We start from the raw sequence: 27,639 nt of genomic DNA on the forward strand, positions 1-27,639 counted from the left end.
TTCTTCAAAAACTGCTAAAAAGTTCAAAGGTAACTGTTACAATTGTGGCAAGGCAGGACATCGATCCAAGGACTGTCGAAAGCCAAAGAATTTCAAGGGAAAAACACATCAGGCTAATGTAACGGAACATAACAACCTCTCCGATAAGGTACAAGATATAAATCTTTCTGGGTTCGTCTCTGAATGCAGCTTAGTTGGAAACACTAAGGAATGGTAGGTGGATACTGGAGCTACTCGTCATATATGCTCAAACCATGGGATCTTCTCTATCTACAAAGCGATGGATCATGATGAACACCTCTACATGGGAAACTCTTCATCTTCCAAGGTAAAAGGACATGAAAAGATAGTGCTAAAAATGACAAGTGAAAAGGAGCTCACTTTAAATGACGTTCTTCATGTGCCAGATATTCAAAAGAATTTGATATCTGGTTCCTTATTAAGCAAGAATGGGTTTAAGTTAGTATTCGTTTCAGACAAATTTGTACTTACAAATAATGAAATGCTTGTAGGAAATGGCTACCTGAATGAGGGGCTCTTTAAGTTGAATGTAATAACCGTTGTATCTCCGATTATGAATAAAATTACATCTTCTTCTTACTTGCTGGAGTCATTTAATATTTGACATAAACGATTAGGACATGTAAATTATAATACTTTGCGAAGACTAATCAAATTAAATTTATTACCAAAGTACGATTTAAATCCTAATCACAAATGCGATATATGTGTAGAAGCCAAAATGGCACATTTACCCTTTCGTTCTGTTAAAAGAAGTACCGAACTCCTAGATTTGATCCACACTGACATATGTGATTTAAAGTTTATTCAAACTAGAGGAGGTAATGAGTACTTTATCACTTTTATCGATGATTGTACTCGATATTGCTATGTATATTTACTCAAAAGCAAAGACGAAACAATTGAAGTGTTTAAATACTACAAGTTATAAGTTGAAAATCAACTTAATAAAAGATTAAGACCATAAGAAGTGATAGAGATGGTGAATATGATTCTCAATTTGAACAATTCTGTTCGAAACATGGAATTATTCATAAAACTACCACGCCTTATTCTCTTCAATCCAATGGTGTTGCTGAACGCAAGAATTGAATATTGAAGAAGATGATGAATGCTATGTTAATAAGATCTAGATTACCACAGAACTTGTGGGGGGAAGCTTTGCTTTCTGTCAATTATATTCTTAACAAATTATCACATCGAAAAACTCCTAAAATACCTTATGAAGTATGGAAATATCACAAACCTAATTATAAATACTTGAAGGTATGGGGTTGTTTGGCTAAAGTAGCAATTCCTAAACCCAAAAGAGTTAAGATAGGACCTAAAACCATTGATTGTGTATTCATTGGCTATGCCTACTACAATAATGCGTATAGATTTCTTGTACAGAAGTCTGAAATACTCGATGTGCATGTCAATACAATTATTGAATTAAAGGATGCTACATTTTTCGAAAATGTTTTTCCTTATAACATGCAAAATGAATCAAATTCACTGAAGATATCTCGTGAAAGTGAAGAGGCTATAGATCAAGAATCTATAAATGAACAACCTAGACGCAGTAAAAGGGCTAGGACTTCAATCTCCTTTGGGCCTGACTTTCTAATATATTTGTTAGAAAATGAATCTCAAAGTTTTAAGGAGGCTATGTCATCAACCAAAGCTTCATATTGGGAAAAAGCTGTTTATAGTGAAATTGGATTCATACTACAAAATCATACATGGAAATTAGTAGACCTTCCTCCCAATAATATGCCATTGGGATGTAAATGGATTTTCAAAAAAGAAATGAAAGTAGATGGATCAATTGACAAATATAAGGCTAGACTTGTCGCAAAAGGCTACAAGCAAAAAGAAAGTCTTGATTATTTCGATACTTATTCTCCTGTGACAAGAATTACTTCCATACGTATGCTTATTGCGATAGCAGCATTAAATGGTTTGGATATATATCAAATGGATGTTAAAATAGCTTTCTTGAATGGTGAATTAGATGAAAAAATTTATATGGAGAAACCTGAAGGATTTGTGGCCTCAGGACAAAAAAAGAAAGTATGTTGACTTGTTAAATCACTTTATGGATTAAAGCAAGCTCCTAAGAAATGACATGAAAAATTTGACACGATTATGATGTCAAATAATTTCAAAATTAACGAGTGTGACAAATGTGTTATATATTAAAAACACTAAAAATGGTTACATCATAGTATGTTTATATGTAGATGACATATTGATTATGGGTAACAATGATACCATAATTCAAACTACCAAAAGGATGCTAATAAGTAAATTTGAAATGAAGGATTTAGGTGTGGCCGATGTTATATTAGGAATTAAAATTTCTAGAACATCCGATGGTCTCATATTGACTCAATCACACTACATTAAGAAGATTCTTGATAAATTCAAGAAATATGATATTATGTATATGAAAACATCTATGAATGTTAGTATGCATCTTGTTTCCGATACTGGTGATAGTAAGTCTCAATTGGAATACTCTCGTATTATTGGCAGCTTAATGTATGTCATGAACTGCACACGACCTGATATTGCTTATTCCATTAGTAGACTAAATCGATATACGAGCAATCCAAGTACTGATCATTGGAAGACAATTGTTAGAGTTTTAGGGTATTTAAAACATACCAAAAACTTTGGATTGCACTATTCAAGATATCCAACTGTACTTGAAGGATACTCTGATGCAAATTGGATATCACATACTAAAGATTCCAAGTCAACAAGTGGATATATTTTTACACTTGGAAGTGCTGCAGTATCATGAAAATCTTCAAAACAAACATGTATGGCTAGGTTAACGATGGAATCCGAATTCACTACGTTAGAAAAAGCTGGAGAAGAAGCTGAATGGCTACGAAACTTTCTAAAAGATATTCCATGTTGGATAAAATATGTGCCTGCTATATGTATCCATTGTGATAGTCAATTAGCAATTGGTAGGGCACAGAATGCGATGTACAACGGTAAATATCGACATATACGTCGTAGACATAATACCGTTAGACAATTGCTCTCTACTGGCATTATCTCTATAGAATATGTGAAGTCAAAAGAGAATATTGCGGATCTACTAACTAAAAGTTTAACAAGAGAGCAAGTCGAACGATCATCGAAGGGGATGAGATTAAAACCAATAAAATAATCAAAAGTTTCCATGATGGCAACCTAACATAGTTGACTAGAGATCCCAAAATCTAGGTTCAATGGGACAACCAAATTGTGGAAAACTTAGTACGCACTAGGAGATTTTTACTCCTACCCATTCTTATGATAAGCGAGTGTCTAATTGTCGTGAAATAGGTTAAGTTACACTTTTAATGGTTTCTATATCTTGATTCGTTCAAATGGAGTATAGCAGAATACTCTTTATAGAAACCACCTATGTGGGTGAGAAGGGGCCATTTCTAAGAGAATTAAGTGAAGACGAATTCTCTAAAAACACTCATGAACCAGGAGGTGTCCAAGGCTAAAATGAACACAAACGTGAGAACCAACAGTGATCGAAGAGAACTGTGTGACTTCTATTGTCTAGGTTTACATGGATGGCTGACTATTCAAAGTAACTTGCTACTGATTGACTGAGTAAATCTGATAGATTTTATTAGGGAAAGTTCAAAGTCTTTAGCTACTTTTCTCGATGGAGTTTTCTTCAATTTTACTTCGATAAACATATCAGATATTGTTTGGAAAAATGTCGACGTATTTCATTCATGTGGGAGATTGTTGAAAAATGGTTAATAAATCGGTCAAGTTTGAGCCCAAATTTCAGTGGGACCCACACTTTAATTATGTCGGGATCTAGGTATTCACGTTCTACTTCACGAGGTGATTAACGTGGTATATTTATTTGTCAAACACTATTTAGAGTTGAATGAAATATTGAATGTCAAAGTAACCCATTTAAAACTATAAATCATGGAAGAATTTGATTTATTAAACACTTATCCCACATAAAAAAGTTAGGAAACTTTGGTATGGTTTATATAGTGGAAGTTTGGGAATTGGGTTTGGGCCTCAAGGGGTACCAATAGTCTTTGGAAGGGGGAGACCTATATTCTATCGGGTTCGATCATAAACCCATGCGCACGCATCTATCGTCGTTGGTCCAATCGGCCGGCACGAGCACGTGCCCGTGTCCGAATCCGGTCTAGTTCATGTTCGGGTGTGGGTGGGTCCTTGCGTTACATTAACTTTTTAGACAAAATTTATTTAAGTTTTTTGGACTAAATTGTAAATAATCAAATTCTTGGGTATTTAATGAAATTAATTTTGGCTTATTTTTAGGTAATTTTTCTTGGTCTGGATGGTCTATTAAACAGTCGTCTGTTAACCGACCAAACAGTCGACTATTAACCGACTAAACAGTCGACTATTAACCGACTAAACCGGCACAGTATCGAACAAACATGTTTGTTCGAGTTTTGAAGGCCAGTGACGACTGTTCGAGAGGATGTTCGAATGGTCACGAACAAGTCTATAAATAGCCTGTCCAGCTGCTAGAAAAATTACACAATTTTCATTACAAATATTCTTTGCATTGAATCTCATCCCCCCTCTCTCTCGTTCTGATATTATTTTCAAAGTTAAAACACTTGTTGCATTCGTTGGAACTCTTGCAGATTGCTGTACTGTTTTCGTAGGAGCCAAAATTCGTTTTATCCTAAGAAATGATTGCTGGACACCTTTAGCACTGTTAAAGGCTGCAAATTCACTTTCTAAAAATATCGTGAAATCGGTGGCCTCGAATTAACTATTGATCATAATTTTACGCTGTTCAAAATTACATAAGGTAATTCCGTCGGATTATTTTAAGGAGAAACTTATACACCAGAAACAACAACTTAAACAATTGAACATTATAAAATTTAAAGATTGATAATAAAATTATACGAGAAATTAGGAGTTTGGAGTTTTTGGGTTCCAGCAAATTTATAGTGAAGAAAATATTCTTTTTTTCCTCTCAGAATATCTTAATGAATATATTTCTGAATTATTGCTTAATTGACTTCCTCCCTCCTATGTCTTAACCTGGAACAAGAATTGTTAATGGATTGATTCTTAAATAGAAAATTAGAGTTGAACTTCGTATGATGCGATTATGAGTCATCAAACTTTAAAAGTAAAGGTTAAGGCCCCTACATTTTGTGAATTCCGACCCCCACATGGCAAAAAAATCGTCAATTTAGTTGTTAAAATTTCATGCATCTTTAACTTGACTCGAAGCTAGGGGGTAAAATTATTAGATTACATAAGTTTCTTTTCAATTTAATTGGAAAAGACATGTGATCTTAACATCCACATTCATAACATAATTGTCAGACTCGACCCGAACATTAACATAGAAAATGCAGCTGGTTCATAGTTTCGGTTACACAAGGATTTAAATTTATATATTTGAATAAACTGAGATGTTTTCGAAAATTGAAACCCATATCACGCCAATTGAAAGGTTAAGAAGCTGGACGTTAATTTTTTCCAAAGTAATTAGGCCGTGTTTGATTTGCGTTTCCATTTTCTATTTTTAGTTTTGAATTCATTTTTAGTTTTCTATTTTGAGGGACTATTTTAGAATTATAGAAAATGTGTTTGATTTGTCATTTTGAAAAATGATTTCTCAAAATAGAAAAACTATAAAATGCGTTTGGTTTAAAATTTTTAGAAATTGTTTTATAGCATTTATTCAATTAATTTGATTATTTAGTAAAACATAATAATTTTATGTTGATATATTACCAGATGCTATATATTTTAAATTTGGTGAATTTACTATTTTTTGCTATAAAAATAAAATAATAAATAATAAATTTATAGACCAAAAATAAGAATCGTTGTAAAGAAAATAGCTAGTACATCCTTCATCTTTCAAGATGTGTTTTGTTGTCACTTGGACAGTAAAAAAGAAATAATAGTTCTTCCAAATTTTGATCAACGAAAAAAAAATAATGAAAATTGAAAAATGCTTTGTGGGTTTTAAAATTATTATGCTTCACTAAATTGTATCAGATCACAACATTTCATTTTAAAAGTATTGTTGAGCACCCATTGGTAAAAAAAAATTTAAAAAAAAGTTTAAAAAAAAAATGGAGTGTTATAAGTGTTTTTCGTGTTTTGAGTTTTTAAAACAAAAACACTTAAAACGGAAAAGAATTGTTTTGAGTTTTCAATTAAATTTTTCCTTGTCGTCGGAAATGTATTTTTGAAAACGACAGACCAAATAAGTTTTGGGTATTTTCGAAAACTAAAATAGAAAACAGTTTGAGAATGGGAAACCAAAACCAAACATAGATTTCCAAACCGTAAGATTGGAATGGGAATAGTTTGCTATAAGTCAAAGAAACCAAAATTCATGTAGTATTGGAATGGGCTAATTCCCAGGCGAAAAATTCTACAATTTTAACATTGACACAGACTCGGAGATTCCTAGGTCTGCTCTACTTCAACTCCCTTTTCGTCTCTTTTTCTTTCGGTCAAGAACAAGATAACTCTCTGGTATTTCTTGGACGCCCTCTCCTGACTTTATGCATATAATGAAATGTATTTAACAAAGGGTTCCTTCTAAACTAACAATTATATTATTCAAGATTTTTTTTCCTGTGTGTATGTTTATCTTGTATGGGTTCGTACTAATTTTTTATGGTTTTAGTCACATCATTATTGTTGTAAAGAATAATTATTGCAAGTAGTGGTGGGTTGTAGTTTAGTCTGTTATTTACCTATTTTTTTTTTTTTTTAATCCAAGTATTCAATCTTACACTAGACTAAATCCTGGATCCCTAAGACCCTTGCCCCTAGAATCTTGGAGGGGGTAAATCGCGGGTTATGCCTCAACTGGATTACAGGTTCCCCCACCGTCTGTACACTTCTGCGCACAAGAGATCCTCCTCCAAAGTGATTGCTCCATACCAAATAAATCTAGCCGCAGGTTTCCACCAGGATTAAAACCTTCACCCTGCCGCTGGAAGCAAGACAATATTGATTGATCCACCAGTTGAGCTGTGCCCCGGGAGGCAGTCTGTTAATTACTTGTTATAATGAGTGGGGGCCTACGTATTCTTGACCCAAGGCTCGAACTAATAGCATAGGAGTGAATTTCCAGACATTTTCTGGACGATAAAGGGCTCGAATGCGACTCTTGTACCGCTGCGGCAATGGGAGAATTGGTTGCATCAGCCTACATCACAACATAGTGTGTTTTAAACAAAATAAACGAAAGATTAATGAAGATTTTGTTTTGGATGGTTTTTATAATATGTGCTATCATTGATTCAACACCTGTGAACCAATAAAGGATTTTACATCGCTGTGTTTTAAAGAAAATGCAAGAAAGATAAAGATTTCGTTTTGGATGGATTTACTTGTGAACCAAGAAAGGTTTTGATGGTTGAATCTCTTTAGAATTACATGGTCAATTCTGGTAAGGATCTTAAATTCATAGTTTTATTTGTGTTCAGAGAAGGCATGAGTTGGGACGACGACAATGAGTTCCATCTGCTGTTGTTTCCATGTTCATGATGGGGATGATAATGCTGGATCGAATACAAGGAACCAAGATTGTTCGTGTCCCAAATGCTGCATTCAATACTTAATGAATAAGGTAAATTAGGGACTTTATTTATCTTGAGCTAACATGTGATGCAAGCTTTTCACTTGCCTAATTTTGTATTGTACATCGTCTTTTTTGGACTCTGTTTACATTGATTTCAATTTCCTGTAAAAAGTTAAACTAGTTGTTGAAAAAGACTTTAAAATGATTTCTCATCTAGTATTCAGTATGAGCTCCGAAAAAGTGCCAAACAAATCTAACGTAGTCCAGTGAGAACTGAGAAGTTCTGATCCCGGTGATGTGAAAATCGGTTGCTTATCTATTTATTTAACGCTTTTTTTTATTTTTTTTTATTTTTAATTGGAATTGACCTTAACTTGTGTGTGTATGTATTTTTTTGCACTTGTCATCAGTTTTAAACTATTTCAATAGACTAGAAAAAATGTGAACTTCGTAAAATGGTGATATGTCTTTTTCATAAGCCGATTATCTTGTCTGCCTATAAAAAGCTGCAAATATGCAACTGTAATATATCTGGTGAATCTGACTTTGTGTTCTCCAGAATACTAGAGATTAATCTCTCAAAAAGGACATTATGGATGAGAGAATTTTCCAATCACCTTGTTTGTTGCAGTTCTTTTGGTTGTTTTTACATTTGTTATTTTGGCATTCTCTTTGAATAATAATAAAATCATAATTTTGTTGCTGAAGAGATGGCCTTCATTTTAAATTTGGTTACAGTACAGGAATCTATTTGTCAGAGGAGGATCACATGCAATCACCTTATCTAATCGACAAGCAGCTCCTTCAGGTTCTGAAGCAGCGCTTGACATTTCATATGACAACAGTCAATCTCATAACAGAGCAATGCCAAACAGTGGCAACTCCCGAAATTTGCAAGTGCAACAGGATGTAGTAATGAGATTAGAGGAGAAGGTTACTAGCCAATCCCAAGTTGTGCCGAAACCAATTAGACCAACTGATTTTCACGGAAATATAAAAATGTTACTAGAACACAAGATAGATGAATCTTATAGTGAAACAGCATCCACTAATTGCCAATCCGAGTCCTCTCTGAAAGTCTTGTCATCAAGAGTGGAAAGTGGAATTGGCTATGAGTTCTCTTCACCACACAATGAGGATGTATGTCCCACATGTCTTGAAGGTAACAGTGGAGGAAAAACCCACATAGAAGATATGCATACACCTTTTACATAGCATCTGGTATTTTCGTGGTCAAAACTTTGTAAGGCCTTCTGAAATCATTTGAAAGTCAAGTGACACGGGGCAATTAAATCTGCGTTAACCTCTTCAAGACTTCAACCACAAATATTACTAGTTGATTGAATTAACACAATCCTCCTTATAATATTCACTAAAACCCTTAAACATTAGTAAGGAGTGCTTTTAACTCACAGAAAAGTGAGCTATACCATTTCGACATCTTCAATTGGCTATATTTATGTTTTCCTTCGAATGCGTTGGCAAATTTTTGTTAGGCTGGGTGGACTATTGCTTCTGAAATACACTAGCATCTATAGTATATATGTTAAACTTTTTTTCATTTCTCCTGTTATTGTTGAGTGAAAGTGTAGAGTATGCAATGTGCACTTCCTCCCCAAAATTGCTGAAACTCGAGTTTTATTTCAAAGACGGTTATTGCATTGTCAGCATGAATTGATATTTACTTGATTCCATTTTCTCATTTATTTCCTCCTCCTGTCTAGATTATGCTCTTTGATGAATCAATTTAAAGTGCCACTGTCCAAGGACTGGATATATGCTAGAGGATATGAAATGTAAATTTGCTGATGCTGGATGCAAGGTGGGTTCGCAATTGTTTTTGTTCTTATATATGGATTATCAAAGGATACATAGCATTTTGAGGTTGAATTCTATATTTTGAGTTTTCCTTTTCCGATCCACCCAAAATTCTGTTAATTATCTGCTCATTATGGATGTTTTGAAAAGTTAGCAGTAATCAATAATATGTTTTACTCTTCGAAATCTTGCCTTTTCCTCTTATTTGTGCCTCTCAGTGGAGTTAATAACCCAAATGGTCTCTAAACTTTGCAAAAAGCTTTCGCGGGGTCACTGAACTTTGAAAATCACCCAAATCATCACTGAATTTTGCAAAAAGTATCCACGAGATGACTGAACTTTAAAAATCATCTCATTCATCACTAAACTTTGCAAAATGTTTTCAGTGACCCTGTGAAAATCTTTTGGATGGATTTAATTGTGAACCAAGAAAGGTTTTGACTGTTGAATCTCTTTAGAATTACATGGTCAATTCTTGCAAGGACCTTAAATTCATAGTTTTATTTGGGTTCAGAGAAGACGTGAGTTGGGACGACGACAATGAGTTCCATCTGCTGTTGTTTCCATGTTCATGATGGGGATGGTAGTGCTGGATCGAATACAAGGAACCAAGATTTTTCGTGTCCCAAATGCTGCATTCAATACTTAATGAATAAGGTAAATTAGGGACTTTATTTATCTTGAGCTAACATGTGATGCAAGCTTTTCACTTGCCTAATTTTGTACTGTACATCGTCCTTTTTGGACTCTGTTTACATTGATTTCAATTTCCTGTAAAAAGTTAAACTAGTTGTTGAAAAAGACTTAAAAATGATTTCTCATCTAGTATTCAGTATGAGCTCCGAAAAGTGCCAAACAAATCTAACGTAGTCCAGTGAGAACTGAGAAGTTCTGATCCCGGTGATGTGAAAATCGGTTACTTATCTATTTATTTAACGATTTTATTTTATTTTATTTTTTTTTATTTTTTTTTAAATTGGAATTGACCTTAACTTGTGTATGTTTGTATTTTTTTGCACTTGTCATCAGTTTTAAACTATTTCAATAGACTAGAAAAAAATGTAAACTTCGTAAAACGTTGATATGTCTTTTTCATAAGCCAACAAAATATGCAACTGTAATATATCTGGTGAATCTGACTTTGTGTTCTCCAGAATACTAGAGATTAATCTCTCAAAAAGTACATTATGGATGAGAGAATTTTCCAATCACCTTGTTTGTTGCAGTTCTTTTGGTTGTTTTTACATTTGTTATTTTGGCATTCTCTTTGAATAATAATAAAATCATAATTTTGTTGCTGAAGAGATGGCCTTCATTTTAAATTTGGATGCAATCACTTTATCTAATCGACAAGCAGCTCCTTCAGGTTCTGAAGCAGCACTTGACATTTCATACGACAACAGTCAATCTCATGACAGAGCATTGCCAAACAGTGGCAACTTCCGAAATTTGCAAGTGCAACAGGATGTAGTAATGAGATTAGAGGAGAAGGTTACTAGCCAATCCCAAGTTGTGCCGGAACCAATTAGACCAACTGATTTTCACGGAAAAATAAAAATATTACTAGAACACAAGATAGATGAATCTTATGGTGAAACAGCGTCCACTAATTACCAATCCGAGTCCTCTCTGAAAGTCTTGTCATCAAGAGTGGAAAGTGGAATTGGCTATGAGTTCTCTTCACCAGACAATGAGGATGTATGTCCCAAATGTCTTGAAGGTAATTATTATAGAATATGTGAAGTAGTATCAATATGTGTAATTTTTGATAAATTCTTTTTGATCAAACAAAATATGTTAATCCGCTAATATTTGAAGTATATTTCTTGCAGAATATACTCCAGAAAAATCCTAAAATTATAGCAAAATATTCTTATCATTATCATCTCAGTTGTATATAAGAGTGGATGGAAAGAAGTGTAAGCTGTCCTGTTTGTGGAAAGGTAGGATGCTAGTTGGCCTTCTTTCTATATCTTATATGACAGTTCCATTGGCCAATGACCGTTCTCTGTATATAAATTGCCCATATTTTTGAATAAAGATCAAAGATAATCATGTGTGATAAATGCTGATGAAAGAAGTAAATTGTTACATAACCCAATTTCCCACTCAGATGAAGAAATTCATTATTTCATCTCTTACACTCCCGTAATAAAACTGCACCTCATGTGTGGCATGCTACCATGATAACGTCCCAAAGAAGATATAAATCTCATTCTCTAGTTCTGAGTACTCTGCTTTCATTAGTTCTAAGCGACTAACAGTGGAGGAAAGACCTGCATAGAAGATATGCATACACCTTTTACCTAGCATTTGGTATTTTCGTGGTCAAACCTTTGTAAGGCCTTCTGAAATCATTTGAAAGTCAAGTGACACAGGGCAATTAAATCTGCCTTAACCTCTTCAACCACAATATTACGAATTGACTGAATTAACACGACCCTCCTTATAATATCCACTAGAACCCTTAAACATCAGTAAGGAGTGCTTTTAACTCACAGAAAAGAAAGCTATACCATTTCGACATCTTCAATGGGCTATATTTATGTTTTCCTTTGAATGCATTGGCAAATTTTTGTTAGGCTGGGTGGACTATTGCTTCTGAAATACACTAGCATCTATAGTATATATGTTAACTTTTTTTCATTTCTCCTGTTATTGAGTGAAAGTGTAGAGTATGCAATGTGCACTTCCTCCCCAAAATTGCTGAAACTCGAGTTTTATTTCAAAGACGGTTATTGCATTGTCCGCATGAATTGATATTTACTTGATTCCATTTTCACATTTATTTCCTCTTCTCCTGTCTAGATTATGCTCTTTGATGAATCAGTTTAAAGTGCCACTGTCCAAGGACTGGATATATTCTAGAGGATATGAAATGTAAATTTGCTGATGCTGGATGCAAGGTGGGTTCGCAATTGTTTTTGTTCTTATATATGGATTATCAAAGGATACATAGCATTTTGAGGTTGAATTCTGTATTTTGTGTTTTCCTTTGCCGATCCACCCAAAATTCTGTTAATTATCTGCCCATGATGGATGTTTTGAAAAGTTAGCAGTAATCAATAATATGTTTTACTCTTCGAAATCTTGCCTTTTCCTCTTGTTTGTGCCTCTCAGTGGATTTAATAACCCAAATGATCTCTGAACTTTGTAAAAAGTTTTCACATGGTCACTGAACTTTAAACATCGCTCAAGTCATCACTGAATTTTGCAAAAAAATTCCACGAGATTACTGAACTTTAAAAATCATTTCATTCATCACTAAACTTTGCAAAAGGTTTTCAGTGACCCCATGAAAACCTTTTGCAAAGTTTAATGTTGAATGGGAGGGATAATTTTTAAAGTTCAATGATCCCATGGAAACCTTTTGCAAGGTTCAGTGATGACTTGGGTGATTTTTAAAGTTAAATGACTCCGTGGTAACTTTTTGCAAAGTTCAGTAATCATTTAGGTTATTAACCCGTTTCTGTGCAATCAAAGTATCATAAACTTTCTGGGAAGCTGTGTGCTTCAATCTTATTCTCCAGTAAAAGGGATAATATTAGATTGTGTTCTATTTGAAAGCATAAAACCTGGTAAGACTAGTTGGTTCGACTAGAAAAATTACAAACTGTATCTTCAATCAATCGATTACATGCCTTAGACCCTTTCTCTTTTGCAACTCAAATCCTAAAAATCACTGATAATAATAAATAGATGATGGTGATGAAGATGAAGATGAAGATGAAGATGAAGATGATGAAAATAATAAAGAGCACAGAAAATATGAATTACTGTGAAAGGATTCATAATGCATAAATCAAAGTCACATATGTAATGTTATACGTACATAGATTACATTATTTCATAGTTGCAACGTATTTAGAGTTTCTTCGCTAAATACTCCTTGCAAAATACAGTCTTATAAATAATTTGCTCAGAGGAGATGGAAATTAGCAAAGACAATACACTCGAACATGATAAATACGCGAGAGTATATTATTCTCTGATCCAAATATAATCCTACTTAAAGAAGCAGTCTTTATATATTTTTCATGCATTAAAGCATCCAAGATGGCATGAATACAGTGAATCCAGATTGAGATCGAGTTCATTCCTGGTGGCTTCTGCTGATTCTCCTTCATATGCACCACTGCATCAAATAGTATACCAATTACACATTATCAACAATGTGTCCAAGTATTTTATTGTATACAGTACTCGATTTGACTTGACATTACAATATATGATAACAATTTCTTTTCTTGATTAATAGTCTCCAATGCCGATGCGTATTCCATCTTTTCAAATAAGCCAAAAGGCAATTAAAATGAGTGTGTTGTCAGAAGAAGTGTATAAAAGAGACAAGCACGAACAATTTTCTAATTCCTTAAGATGTTAAAAAAATAAGCATCAAGAGTTATCGATCACAAAGAATAACGAGAATGGTTAGATCCATGTTGCTCTGCCTTGCCCCATGTCGATGCCTTGGCGTGGGTGTGCACGTGATGGGTTGAAAGGAAGTGTGTTGACATAGCTTGGATGTGGGTGATAAGCGCATTTGGCCTCAGTGCCTTTTGGCTCAAGTCTTTTGCTTAATATTTGAGCGTTATTATGCCACGATTTTAATTGTATGAAAGGTCCATGATCTTTATACATTGTACATTTATGTCATCAACTTTTTTTCATCGTATTTTAATCCTTTACCTTTTCATTTATTAGCATATCTTGCCCCTATCGATGGTCTCTATCCAAAGATTTCGTTAAAATGAAGTAAAGAAGTATTTATCCATTGCATTTTAAATAAATAAAAATATAAAATATATGAAAATGTGACTAAATATTTATCTTTCGTATTAAACCATTGTGATGAAAAAAGATAAGGACATAAAATGGTGCATTTACTAAAAAGGATTATGATGTGAACATCCTTTTTCTTAAATGCAATTTAAATCTTAGTCCTTGAAGAAAATCTCAAAAATAGATAACAAAATTTTAATGTCATAAGAGGATAATTTAAAAACTAGTAAACTACTACGAGCCTATTTGGGAATGATTTTTTGCACACAAAAATTGATTTTTTACCGTTATTTCACTATTCCAGCCGTCATATTTGACTTCTTCTCTCACAGGTGGACCCCACTTTTCTCCTAACGGTCAAGAAATCAATTATCAAAATCACTCCCAAACAGATTCTATAGGGTATCGAAGTCACAAATGTCATAACAATACCGAAATCACATAAACTACCAAAATAACACAGGTTACACAAAAACCAAAACAATCCATAAATCATGAAAAAAAAAATCATGCATTTCCTGGAGATTTAATTGTTGATATAATTTGATGGATAGTATGTGTAATCCAATTTTTTGGGGTTCATGTCTGTCTCTCAAGATAATATGAATATTTGTACTCGATTACACACATATGCATGTCACAAGGAAATTTTTATTCACGCACAAATAAAGATTTATTTTCTTTCTCCTCATTGAACCTGGGATTAAGATACTCACCTGATGTTGAGGCAAGGAAGTTGAGGAGCCATTAGGAACGGTGGTCCATTACCGCCATGATTAGGATTAGGAAGTTCCCACTGTTGCCGTACTGCCATTTCCTTCTCCATCTCTTTGATCTATTTGCAGATGACAGCCATTAATTTCTATTAGCTTCAAATTCATTATAAGAAATGAGACAAAGGATAATTGCAGTATTCATGGTGTTGTGCATGTTTCCGGAGCTTAAAAAGTTTACTTTGTTATATCAATAGGTGTATTTATACGTAAATAAGCTTTATATGTTTTGTTAGTAAAAAATTTTGAAAGTAACCATTACCTTATTATCAAGAAGAAGAAGAAGAAGAAGAAGATAGTTTAACGTTTTCTTTCTGATTTGTAAGCTTATCCATCAATATGACTTACCTTCTTTTCCAGCATGTTGTTTTGTTCTCGTAATGCCTTCTCCTGTAAAAAAAAATAAATAAATAAATAAAAGAAAAAAATAAATAAAAATTACTAGAGTGTAGGTTACAATATTAAAAATGTATTTTCTCATTGCATCTATCATATTGATAACTACTACTAGATAGATAACACTAGGCAATATAATATATGATATTTTAAATTTTTTTTCTTTCTAATAGTCTCTTCATGGTTTCAACCGAACCTGCCTTTATACGTTTGAAATGCAGCAAGTCATCATTAAAAAGGGAAAAAAAATAAAAAAATAAAAAAAAATCACACACATACACACATTTAGCTGTTATGACTATGTTACTTTTTGGCCTTTCTATCGCCAAATAATAAAATGAGTTGCAAAGAGCTTCTGAACCTCTGAAACAATTACATAGTAAACCTAGAACTTTCACAAGCAAATTAACCTGTTTGATGTAGCTTAAATTGCATATTACTAGCTATTTTGACAATTCAAACTTTCAATAAAATAACTCCAAATGGGCCCACACCTTATTACACTTCTGCAAAAGATGGAAATGCCCTCATGCTTGTTATTTCTCCAAAAAGTTTTGCAAAGGACATTTCGATACTTTCTTGATATGTTGGCAAAGACAAATTTTCTTGCCTAATAGAACTTACACACAAACCAAGAAAAGTGATTTTTATTTTTATTTTTATTATTATTTTTTTTTTGAGCTCATCAAACAGGAGCTTAACTTATAATACCAAACCCTAAAAAGGTTTTAACCTGAAGTGCATTTCTACCCATATATAAATGGTGTTTATCTACTTGGCTGAAAGTTAGGAGTTTCTAGCTCGTATACCTGAAATTTGTGCAGTGAGATTATTAGGCCTCATTATTGTTACAAATGCAAATCCTAAGTGTAAATTATGATCACTAAAAACTTTTGCTGCAGACTAATTTGGGAGCGGGAGGACCAGGCACAATGATCATTGTTATCATAAGCAGTACGATCACAAAGAATAACGAGAATGGTTAGATCCATGTTGCTCTGCCTTGCCCCATGTCGATGCCTTGGCGTGGGTGTGCACGTGATGGGTTGAAAGGAAGTGTGTTGACATAGCTTGGATGTGGGTGATAAGCGCATTTGGCCTCAGTGCCTTTTGGCTCAAGTCTTTTGCTTAATATTTGAGCGTTATTATGCCACGATTTTAATTGTATGAAAGGTCCATGATCTTTATACATTGTACATTTATGTCATCAACTTTTTTTCATCGTATTTTAATCCTTTACCTTTTCATTTATTAGCATATCTTGCCCCTATCGATGGTCTCTATCCAAAGATTTCGTTAAAATGAAGTAAAGACGTATTTATCCATTGCATTTTAAATAAATAAAAATATAAAATATATGAAAATGTGACTAAATATTTATCTTTCGTATTAAACCATTGTGATGAAAAAAGATAAGGACATAAAATGGTGCATTTACTAAAAAGGATTATGATGTGAACATCCTTTTTCTTAAATGCAATTTAAATCTTAGTCCTTGAAGAAAATCTCAAAAATAGATAACAAAATTTTAATGTCATAAGAGGATAATTTAAAAACTAGTAAACTACTACGAGCCTATTTGGGAATGATTTTTTGCACACAAAAATTGATTTTTTACCGTTATTTCACTATTCCAGCCGTCATATTTGACTTCTTCTCTCACAGGTGGACCCCACTTTTCTCCTAACGGTCAAGAAATCAATTATCAAAATCACTCCCAAACAGATTCTATAGGGTATCGAAGTCACAAATGTCATAACAATACCGAAATCACATAAACTACCAAAATAACACAGGTTACACAAAAACCAAAACAATCCATAAATCATGAAAAAAAAAATCATGCATTTCATGGAGATTTAATTGTTGATATAATTTAATATAGGACATTAAGATGGATAGTATGTGTAATCCAATTTTTTGGGGTTCATGTCTGTCTCTCAAGATAATATGAATATTTGTACTCGATTACACACATATGCATGTCACAAGGAAATTTTTATTCACGCACAAATAAAGATTTATTTTCTTTCTCCTCATTGAACCTGGGATTAAGATACTCACCTGATGTTGAGGCAAGGAAGTTGAGGAGCCATTAGGAACGGTGGTCCATTACCGCCATGATTAGGATTAGGAAGTTCCCACTGTTGCCGTACTGCCATTTCCTTCTCCATCTCTTTGATCTATTTGCAGATGACAGCCATTAATTTCTATTAGCTTCAAATTCATTATAAGAAATGAGACAAAGGATAATTGCAGTATTCATGGTGTTGTGCATGTTTCCGGAGCTTAAAAAGTTTACTTTGTTATATCAATAGGTGTATTTATACGTAAATAAGCTTTATATGTTTTGTTAGTAAAAAATTTTGAAAGTAACCATTACCTTATTATCAAGAAGAAGAAGAAGAAGAAGAAGATAGTTTAACGTTTTCTTTCTGATTTGTAAGCTTATCCATCAATATGACTTACCTTCTTTTCCAGCATGTTGTTTTGTTCTCGTAATGCCTTCTCCTGTAAAAAAAAATAAATAAATAAATAAAAGAAAAAAATAAATAAAAATTACTAGAGTGTAGGTTACAATATTAAAAATGTATTTTCTCATTGCATCTATCATATTGATAACTACTACTAGATAGATAACACTAGGCAATATAATATATGATATTTTAAATTTTTTTTCTTTCTAATAGTCTCTTCATGGTTTCAACCGAACCTGCCTTTATACGTTTGAAATGCAGCAAGTCATCATTAAAAAGGGAAAAAAAATAAAAAAATAAAAAAAAATCACACACATACACACATTTAGCTGTTATGACTATGTTACTTTTTGGCCTTTCTATCGCCAAATAATAAAATGAGTTGCAAAGAGCTTCTGAACCTCTGAAACAATTACATAGTAAACCTAGAACTTTCACAAGCAAATTAACCTGTTTGATGTAGCTTAAATTGCATATTACTAGCTATTTTGACAATTCAAACTTTCAATAAAATAACTCCAAATGGGCCCACACCTTATTACACTTCTGCAAAAGATGGAAATGCCCTCATGCTTGTTATTTCTCCAAAAAGTTTTGCAAAGGACATTTCGATACTTTCTTGATATGTTGGCAAAGACAAATTTTCTTGCCTAATAGAACTTACACACAAACCAAGAAAAGTGATTTTTATTTTTATTTTTATTATTATTTTTTTTTTGAGCTCATCAAACAGGAGCTTAACTTATAATACCAAACCCTAAAAAGGTTTTAACCTGAAGTGCATTTCTACCCATATATAAATGGTGTTTATCTACTTGGCTGAAAGTTAGGAGTTTCTAGCTCGTATACCTGAAATTTGTGCAGTGAGATTATTAGGCCTCATTATTGTTACAAATGCAAATCCTAAGTGTAAATTATGATCACTAAAAACTTTTGCTGCAGACTAATTTGGGAGCGGGAGGACCAGGCACAATGATCATTGTTATCATAAGCAGTAATAATTTCATTTTGAGATTGAAAGTGCTTAAGAGACAACCTTTTTCTGCATCTCAGAGATTGACTCTTGCAACAGTTGATTCTGTTCATAAAAAACCAGAGCCTTTAGATTTCACATTGAAAATTGAATAAAGTGAAACCGTTATTTCTGCGGAAAATATAGGTAACCACATCGTACTTTTCTAGATCGAATGTTCTGAAGAGCAGTTTCAATCTGTTGCTCCAAATTTTTAAGATCTTTCAGGCTCATCGAGTCAAGATTTTCTCCCATATAGTGGCTGAGAGGACAAGCAAACTATAGAGTAAGAGAAACCGTAAACAGGGATCCTTGTTTACTCATCTTGAATATATATACTGAGTAAATTTTTTACCTGTGTTTCATCTGCAGAAGTTCAGTTCTAGCTTTAAGTTTGGAGTATTCTAGTGCCCAGTTTGCCTGCATAATTCAAATATTGTTACAAATATAGAAACTTTAAAATATTGCCTCCATGGGAATGGGTCCAAAGCAAATACATAAACCAATACAAATCATACTCTACGAACAAGTAATACATACCCTATGGGCATGTCCGTATGCAATATGAGACAGAACTCGACATTATAATGGAAAATATGTCTTTATCTTTTTTAGTACTGTCGAGTACTACCAAAAAGTTTGCTTGTTGAATTCAGGACTTACAGGTGACTGGGGTTCATTTGCAACTAATTGCCTCTCTGCAAATGAATATCTTTCATACCTCTCAAGGATTCTGTCCATGCTGTCATAAAAGAAAAATGTTAAATTTCCACAGAATGCAATGTTTATATATGCACACAGCACAAATTTCATTGGTAGAGTCAATGAGTTGATGAAGTCTGTTTCTTTTGGAGTCACCAAGCATCTTTGGCTAAGCTCTTTTAAGTAAACTTTGGATTCTATATATATATATATATATTTTTTCCTACTATATTAATTAAATTTTCTTAATTTGTTTGAAAATGAAAGTGAACCTATCTTTTTGTGGGATGGAGTATTTCTTTTAAAGATTTTGCAACTTATACATAAAAATGGTACATAAGTAGTTACCGAAAATGAAGTGGAGTGAAAAGATTGGATAAAAAAGTTGTTATATTTTAACTAATAAATGGTAAAATGTCATGTACACATTACGTAATTTTTTATGTAAATTTTGATACACATATAGCAAGGTCTATTTAAAAGTAACATAGTGGTTGCTATCAAAATAACTAACTTGTTTATTTTTAACTTTGACAAAAAAAATATTTGTTTGAAAGCATATAAGTAAATTTTTAAGATTTACATGCCCATGTCTGCTTGTTTGGTCAAAGAAATACATTAGCTAAGGTTTTCTTCATCTAGATGGAGAGCTAACTATATGTTGTCGGTTGAAATAATGGAGAGGTTTCTGGCATAGTGTTGTGAAATCCTACATTCCTTCCGATAGTGTTTTTTTTTTTTTTTCTTTTTTTTTTTCAAAGAAAGAAAAAAAAAGAGCAATCAAATAACCGTTGATTCCCTTAAACACGGGCATTAATTAATAATATGACATGGAGAACCTCTGGATCGATATAATTTTATTCAATAACAAAGCTAAAGAATAATTGCTAATTAGAATTAAAATGGCTCTCTAGTCCTTCAACTACTAATTAATAAAAAAAAAAGATAAAAATAACATAAATTAATAATACTGTCTATCTTCATCACTTAGTATTCTTTTCCATTAATAGTATTCATATTATTAAAAATTAAAGAAAGAAAATAAAATGGATCGATGAGCATAACCTTATGATAAGTTTTCGATTCTAGTTTTAGTATGACTTTTTGACAATTATTTTATTATCGCGTTATTCAACAACTTTTCCTTAACTACGTATGTCATCTTCCCATCAAGTTGCTGATATCCTCAATATAACAATTTTGAATTTTAGTTGTTTCCCTTGCCACCTTTGGCTTGGCAACGGGAACCACCCTCAACCGAGGTTATATGTGTCGTCCCTAAATATTTTGAATCTTCATAAAGAAAGAAAAATAATTATTGCAGAGCGTTCGAAGAGTGTTGGTATCGACACATGTCTGACACAGACACACTACTCTAGTTAGAGTGTCCGTGCTACATAACTCAGAATAGTTACAGGCTTTCAACTAATCATTTTCCATTGGTGAATATTATCATCAAAGGATATTGTGGTTTCAAGAACAAAAAATCCGTGTCTAAAGCCATATTTTTTTGTAGTGAAAATGAAGAAGATTATTATCTACAATCTAAATGCCTAGTTTTATAAGTTCTCAAGCCAAAATTATGGTTCAAGGCACTTCTCAATTTTTTGGTATTTTCTATACAGATTTTCACTATTTCCTTGCCATCTTTTCTCTTCCTTGCACAAGACAAGACTTTGAGGTTGTAGAATATTGTAGGTTGGGAGGTTATAGGAAGTTGTAAATTCAAACCACTCTCTCCAACCATTTTGTGTGTTGCGGGTCTGGTCATCCCACATGGAAACCCACAACCTCTATATTACAACATGCATTGAAGTTGATACATTTTATTTAAATCAATTTAGCAAGTTGTTACACGATCGAATTTATAATTTTGACTAGCAATATTTTTATCAAGTGAAGTAAAGGAGAAGTTGTGTTTTTTCCAATATAATCTGATTTCAATAAAGCTAGATGTACAAATATGGGGTTAATAACCATGTGTTGTCAAAATTTGAGCATTTGATATTAAAAATCGTTTTTAAAATGGATGAATATGATGCTGCGGAGCAGGATATTGTAAATCAATGTTCTCAACAATGATTGTATATATAGCATTTATTCTTTGTTAGAAAGGCACTGCTACTCTAACTTCCTGAATTCAAAAATTCCTTAAAAGCCCCAGAATGTTAATGAATTCAGCATGCAATTAGTACAGAAACATAAATAACTGAATTTTACAAATAGAATAAGAACTGAATATTACTGTTTTCAAAGAAATCTAAGAGAATTCATTAAACACAGCAAATCAAAACAATGATGGATATTTATATGAAGAAATATATTTAGATGGCCAAAATTCACAGATAACCACGAAATCTTTAGGAGAAAACGAAGAAATAAGGGATGTTAATTAAATTGATGTTTCTTTTGAAATCACAGGAAATAGAAATTATTTTTTTTAAAACATATGAGCATATCACAAATTTAAAGATAAAAAACTTAAAAAGATGTATGCATCAAGAAAATTAAGAATTGAAAATAACATAAAAATTAATGACGAAGAGAAGTGAAACTAAGAAACCCTAAAGAAAATAACAGATTTTATTACCCAAAGAACAATAATAATATCAGATATAAATAAAGAAAAGAAAAACCATACCAAGAATCAGTGGCATACTCAAAGAGCTTCCCCTTATAGGAAAAAACAATCAAAGCCACTTCCGCATCACACAGTACAGAGATCTCATGAGCCTTCTTTAGCAATCCAACTCTCCTCTTTGAGAAAGTTACCTGTCTGTTTATCTTGTTTTCTATCCTCTTCAGTTGTACCTTTCCTCTTCCCATTCTCTCTCTCTCTTTCCTCTCTCTCTCTCTCAAACAACCCTAAAAATGGAAACCCAGATATTATAATAATTATTTTTTCACTCAGATTGTAATTTCTCTCGTGGTGAAAGTTTTTAAGGTACAGTAAAATTTTCATTTCTTGTTTTGTTTCATTTGGTGGCCAAGTTGCTGTCTGATAAAGCACCTACACATGCGGAATAGGATGTGAAACCACCATAGAAAACAAGGTGGTTTTATGAGGATGCGTTGTCGAGTTGTGATTGGTTCTGGTCCTTTTGGTTACGTTGGTACGCGGTGGTTTTTTAGTTTCAGATTTTCTTAAGATGTTTCAGTACGATGGGTTCTGTTTAATTGGTCAGAAATGTACGGAATTTGAGTATACTTTGAGAATCCCGGTCCTCACATGATGGGGCCACAAATTTTTTATTTATTATGAACCCAGGGGGCTGTACACTGTAAAAATGGAATTACTCATACTTTGATGACTTTGTGACTCTGCTTGACTATTGTTGGTGGCGCTTGTGAATTAAAAAAAAAAAAAAAAGAAGGAAATTACATATAAACAGTTACTTAAGTTTCTTAATTTAATAATCAGGAGTAAAGTTTATTTAATCAAAACTCAGGTAGTAATTGAATTTATATCTATCTCTCAATATAATTTATTCTGCTTTAGATTTCTCGCTCTACCCATTTATTTTCTTCCTTGTCGTCAAGCCACTGGGTTTTCTTCCTTTATCAATGTCGGCGCTCTGAATCGACGACACTCAATCACCGATCTATGTACTCTATTTGCTCTGGCAACGCTCTGAATCAGCGACGCTCTGAAATGCTAGTTGTGGTGGAGCTCAGATCTGAGCGCCGTTGCAACGAAGAACAGTAGGTGCGCTCAGATCTTAGCCGCTGCAGCAGTACTCAATCGGCCTCAAAGTGGCATTTTATTCGAAGGTTTAGTAGTTGTCGTAGGTGGTGGTTGGATTTTGAGATGATGACGCTGTAGTTAATTGATGTGGGTGTTGGGCAGCATTGCTGCAATTGTTTGATGACACCGTCGCACTGTTTGGTGTAGTATTGATGTTGTGGTGGTGGGGCTGGGGTTGGAGACTCTTTAAAATCGATGTGTGAGATAGCTAGACCGTGGTCTGGTGATTGTAATTTTTGAGATAGTGGTGGTTGTGATGGTGATAGTGGTTGGTGGTGGTAGAGGTGGTTGTTGGTGGCAAGAGATCTGATAGAGGTGGTTGTCGTGGTTTTTGTTGGTAATAGATTGGATTTGGTGGCCTATTGTGGTGGTGGTGGTACAAATACGATAGTGCTCATTATGGGTGGTGGCAGGAGGCGATGGTGCTCATATTGGTGAGGTGATGGTGGCTCTAGAGGCCGTGATGACCAATTATTGTTGTGTTGTTGATGATGTTGGAGGTGGTTGTTGCGGTGGCGGTGATGGGTGGGGCGTCTGTAACAATTTAGCTGATTTGTGACCAACAAACTGTGACCATGTGACCCATAGATAAAATATAACTCGTAATTTGAATACTCTGTGACCAACAAAATTTTTGATTTGTGACCACAAAATAATCTGTGACCAACTAATTTGACGATATGTAATCAATTAATGATTCTATGACATGTAATTATGAATCCGTGACCATTAATCATGTAATTGTAACTTTATTATATTTATTTAATAAATATTTTTAATTAAATAAATATATATCTGAATTTTGAATTTTCAAACTTCATTTTAGATTTTTGAAATGGTGTAATGAATATACCTAAAATATGATTTTTCCCTTAAAAAAATACTTAATTTGATTAAAACTTTGTAGCAACTAGTGAGTTTGTTGCACTAGAAATTTGTGCTCTCTTGGTTACATGTATTTTTGAAATGTGATAGTATAAGAGCGTGTTTGATTGCAAGTATAAAATTTGTATGAGAGTAAAATAACTTTTAGATATTTGGATTGTCTAAAATTTATTTGCATGAAATAAATATGTTTGATTGATTTAATTTTTTATTTAAAAAATATTATATTTGTCAATCATTTATTGGTGATTACATAAGAGAGATTGAATTGCCGAAAAATAAAAACATATCCATCCCCAAGAATTTTTTTCTTCATTTTTGAAGAAAATATGATCACGTGACCAACCTTTAAAGAATATTTTTTATGAAAAAAGATATCAATCAAACACTCCAAAAGTAGAAACTCGAGTGAAAGTAAAATTTGATTTTTTCATGAAAAATAAAATCAATCAAACACACCCTAGAAGTTGAAATCTCAAATTCTAACATTGCTTAGATTGTTTGACCCCTTTTTCAAAATTCATTTTTTTTTTCAAACTTATTTCTAATAACATATGAAGTTCACAATTTTTATTAACTTTTTTTTATCACTTTTATCAAAATATCTTAAAATTTTGAGTTTTTGCTAAACCAAATGGGACTTAATTGAACGATAATGTCTAGATCAAGTTTTAAAACGATTGTTTTGATGAAAAACTTGTTTTTATATTTAATGAAATATTGTTGAAGACGTTCTAGTGAAACAAATTAATGCTTCGATGCATGGAAGTGGCATATTTACATAGTAGCAAATGAGTAGTCGACCTCACAAAAATTTCTGATTTTTTTTATTTTTATTTTGTACTTTTACGTACTTGCACGATTTTTTTCCAATAGTATTCTATCTCCCAACTTCTCTCCAGTCCTTAATCTCACTCTTCCCCCAAATCATAGTTTGCATTTTTTTTTTCCTCAAATAATTCTCCTTTTCTACTTAGCTCATCTCCACAAATTCCGGCGACTTCTCCACTTTAAGTGAAAATTCTTCATTTCCAAGCGAAGAACAAAATATTGTTGACGAAGTGTACTAGAGAGAAGGATGTCCGAGAAAATATTCTTGTAACTTAAATTTTAACCAACAATGAAGAATGTTTTGGCTCTTTCAGTGTCGCATAGTAAAAAAGGTGAAAATGATTAGAAGATGAAGGAGAACTCTAATGATTATAGATTGGATTTTGCTTATGAGTTTAAATTATAATTTCCGATAGTAAAATGTTATTAGATTATAAAATTCCATGACGTAGTTTACAATTATTTGGAATTTTAATTTTTCGTTTTTGTATTTCTATCTTCATTTTAATTTCTCCGTAAATAAATTGAGGGAATTTGATGCAAATTATCCCTAGCTTGTGCCTTAAGTACGGAAATGGTCCCTCGTCTTTGTTCAAAGATAAAATTTTATCGATTAATGCAGATGGAATTTACTCTATATGAAGAGTTAGATAAACTGCAGCAGTCACCAGTTTCATGTAAAGATAGCATTAAGTTGTACTATCGCATTGGAGATTGTTGTAGGGCTCTCTCTAAGTACTCAGTTGAATTGTAGCTTGATTCACCTGCCTATCTATGTGGGAAAATTGCACTGTTGGTCCCAAATGTATTATTTCATCAATATTAGTTAGTTTTCAACTATTAAAAAGAATAAAATTTGCTTCTAACTTTTATTATAGTTGCTTAAGGCATTTTGTTAAATAGGAAAGTCATTCTTTCACGACTTGGAGCGGTGTCATTCAATGATGATTTTGAAAAGTCAATATAATTAGAGATTGATTGAACAGTTATAATGAGAGATTTGGGACCAATTTGCTCTGTTTTGACGATTAGAGACTTATGGGGGGTGTACTCAACTAAAATTTTGATAAATTTAAAATATTATAAATCCTAATGAATTTTGTGGATTTGAATAAATTTTCACAAATTTCATAAGAATCTCATCGAATATATTGAAATTTCAAAAGATTTGATTTCATGTATTTTTTACCTTGAAATCCATTCAAATCTTTTAGAACCATTCTATTAATAATTTTTTTTTTTTTATAAATTCACTAGATATTGAGGATGCTTAATTTTAAAGGATTTCAATAATTAAAATCTCAATTGAAGATGCTCAAAAAATATCTGTCGAATTAAAACCACTGCAAATGTACGATTACTTAACAAGTAATAAAGTGGATTTAAGTCCAAGTATTGTCCCACAGAAATTCATTTAGTTTGATTTTGAATATCGCGACCTTAACTGAAACAATAATAAAGTGATGTGTTTGTTTATGACGAAATTATAACTAAAATAATATGCTTATGCAATTATGAGTAAATTAACTAAGTTAAATGCAAATTGTGTTGAATGCAAGTTAATGTGTTCTAATGCATGACAAAGACATTCGGATCGCGAATTCTTATGCAATAATTCTGATCTATTTTATACTTAAAACTTTTGTATCAACATGAGATAGAATTGATCTCCTACCCTAGTAGACATGATAAAAACAAAGAATCGTAAGTATGATTCTCTAAATGTATAACTATTGCAAAAAACTATAAGGGTCATTCGATTGCAAGAATAAAATTTGGATGGAAAGCAAACGAATTTTATATAATTGAATTGTCTAGAACTTGTTTTACTGGGAATTGTCAATTAAATGTATTTGAATAGTATAATTTTTCACCTAAAAAATATTGAAATTTTGAATCTTTAGTACTCATTTGACTTTGTTTTCATGAAAATTGTCAATTAAAGAAATAAAATTTATTGCAATTGGGGATAGAATTTGTATCAATTGCCAAAAAAAATAAAGGCTGGAGAACAAAAAACCACCTAACCCACAGAAAAACATTTTCCTTAAAAAGGTGGAAAATGGTGCATAGAAAGGTTGTATCAAGAAAACCAATTTCATGAAATTTTTTTGCCATCAGTAGTGAGAAGTTTTTATTCTGTCCATTGTGAACTAGAGATCAGAACTGCAGCACGAGATGCTTAATGCAATAAATATTAGTTTTACTAGCATGGTCCAAGAAGGTTGGATTGTGATAGATACTGAAATGTCCCCATTAAAATTGCTTGGAACCGAATCTTGACCTAAAATTAATGCCAAAGTTCGAAGCTCCCGCTGGCTCTGTAAAATTTCAACGTAAAAGTTAGTTGGGAATGGCAGTATGCCGTTGATAAGATTTATTAAATTTGTAATCAAGGTCTGTGCAAATTGGCCCATTAGCTCAGTTGGTTAGAGCGTCGTGCTAATAACGCGAAGGTCGCAGGTTCGAGACCTGCATGGGCCATTTTTGTTTAATGAATACCACAAATTTCAATTTGCCAACGACCTGGCTAAAGTGCTAGTTATGTTTGGTGCTGGGCCTGGCCTTCAAGTCTCACACTTCCTCGGTTTTAATAACAATATAGGACCTGACCCAGTGGCCCA

General features: G+C 32.8%; 2 protein-coding genes, 1 long non-coding RNA gene and 1 other non-coding gene across 7 annotated transcripts; 3 read left to right on the forward strand and 1 right to left on the reverse strand.

Moving 5' to 3' along the window:
• Window positions 1–280: 280 nt before the first annotated feature.
• On the forward strand, window positions 281–2,812 carry LOC111395297. Its single transcript, XM_023021279.1, has 5 exons — window positions 281–550; window positions 1,288–1,431; window positions 1,525–1,789; window positions 1,952–2,076; window positions 2,417–2,812. Exons 1-5 carry the CDS (start codon window positions 281–283, stop codon window positions 2,810–2,812), a joined length of 1,200 nt encoding a protein of 399 aa, XP_022877047.1.
• A 3,530-nt stretch (window positions 2,813–6,342) lies between these two features.
• Window positions 6,343–12,469, forward strand: LOC111396222. Of its 4 annotated transcripts, XR_002702964.1 has the most exons (8): window positions 6,343–6,537; window positions 7,500–7,642; window positions 8,333–8,756; window positions 9,319–9,416; window positions 9,927–10,069; window positions 10,779–11,132; window positions 11,245–11,355; window positions 12,221–12,469. It is a non-coding gene; the product is annotated as an uncharacterized LOC111396222 (long non-coding RNA). The 4 variants fall into 4 exon arrangements; XR_002702965.1 differs by having other exon boundaries at window positions 6,343–7,642; window positions 10,770–11,132; XR_002702963.1 differs by having other exon boundaries at window positions 6,343–7,642.
• A 712-nt stretch (window positions 12,470–13,181) lies between these two features.
• Window positions 13,182–22,531, reverse strand: LOC111396223 (truncated transcription factor CAULIFLOWER A-like). Its single transcript, XM_023022582.1, has 8 exons — window positions 22,196–22,531; window positions 19,516–19,594; window positions 19,208–19,272; window positions 19,015–19,114; window positions 18,877–18,918; window positions 17,833–17,874; window positions 17,428–17,546; window positions 13,182–13,547 (listed from the first exon to the last, which is right to left on the reverse strand). Exons 1-8 carry the CDS (start codon window positions 22,378–22,380, stop codon window positions 13,448–13,450), a joined length of 732 nt encoding a protein of 243 aa, XP_022878350.1. The 5' UTR covers window positions 22,381–22,531; the 3' UTR covers window positions 13,182–13,447.
• A 4,894-nt stretch (window positions 22,532–27,425) lies between these two features.
• TRNAI-AAU lies at window positions 27,426–27,499 on the forward strand. The gene has a single exon. It is a non-coding gene; the product is annotated as a tRNA-Ile (tRNA).
• The last annotated feature ends 140 nt before the right edge of the window (window positions 27,500–27,639 follow it).

The sequence above is a fragment of the Olea europaea genome, chromosome 6, assembly GCF_002742605.1.
Source record: "Olea europaea var. sylvestris chromosome 6, O_europaea_v1, whole genome shotgun sequence".
NCBI lineage: Eukaryota > Viridiplantae > Streptophyta > Magnoliopsida > Lamiales > Oleaceae > Olea > Olea europaea.

Excerpts from the sequence above, each read along its gene's own strand:
- LOC111395297 (XM_023021279.1), top strand. The coding sequence starts at position 281 with ATGGATCATGATGAACACCTCTACATGGGAAACTCTTCATCTTCCAAG. Across the intron at positions 1,790-1,951 it reads CAATAATATGCCATTGGGAT|CAGCATTAAATGGTTTGGAT; the intron begins GTAAATGGATTT and ends TTATTGCGATAG. Across the intron at positions 2,077-2,416 it reads CCTCAGGACAAAAAAAGAAA|ATTCTTGATAAATTCAAGAA; the intron begins GTATGTTGACTT and ends TACATTAAGAAG.
- LOC111396223 (XM_023022582.1), bottom strand. The coding sequence starts at position 22,380 with ATGGGAAGAGGAAAGGTACAACTGAAGAGGATAGAAAACAAGATAAAC. Across the intron at positions 19,115-19,207 it reads CTTCTGCAGATGAAACACAG|CCACTATATGGGAGAAAATC; the intron begins GTAAAAAATTTA and ends TTGTCCTCTCAG. Across the intron at positions 13,548-17,427 it reads CTTCCTTGCCTCAACATCAG|TGGTGCATATGAAGGAGAAT; the intron begins GTGAGTATCTTA and ends TATTTGATGCAG.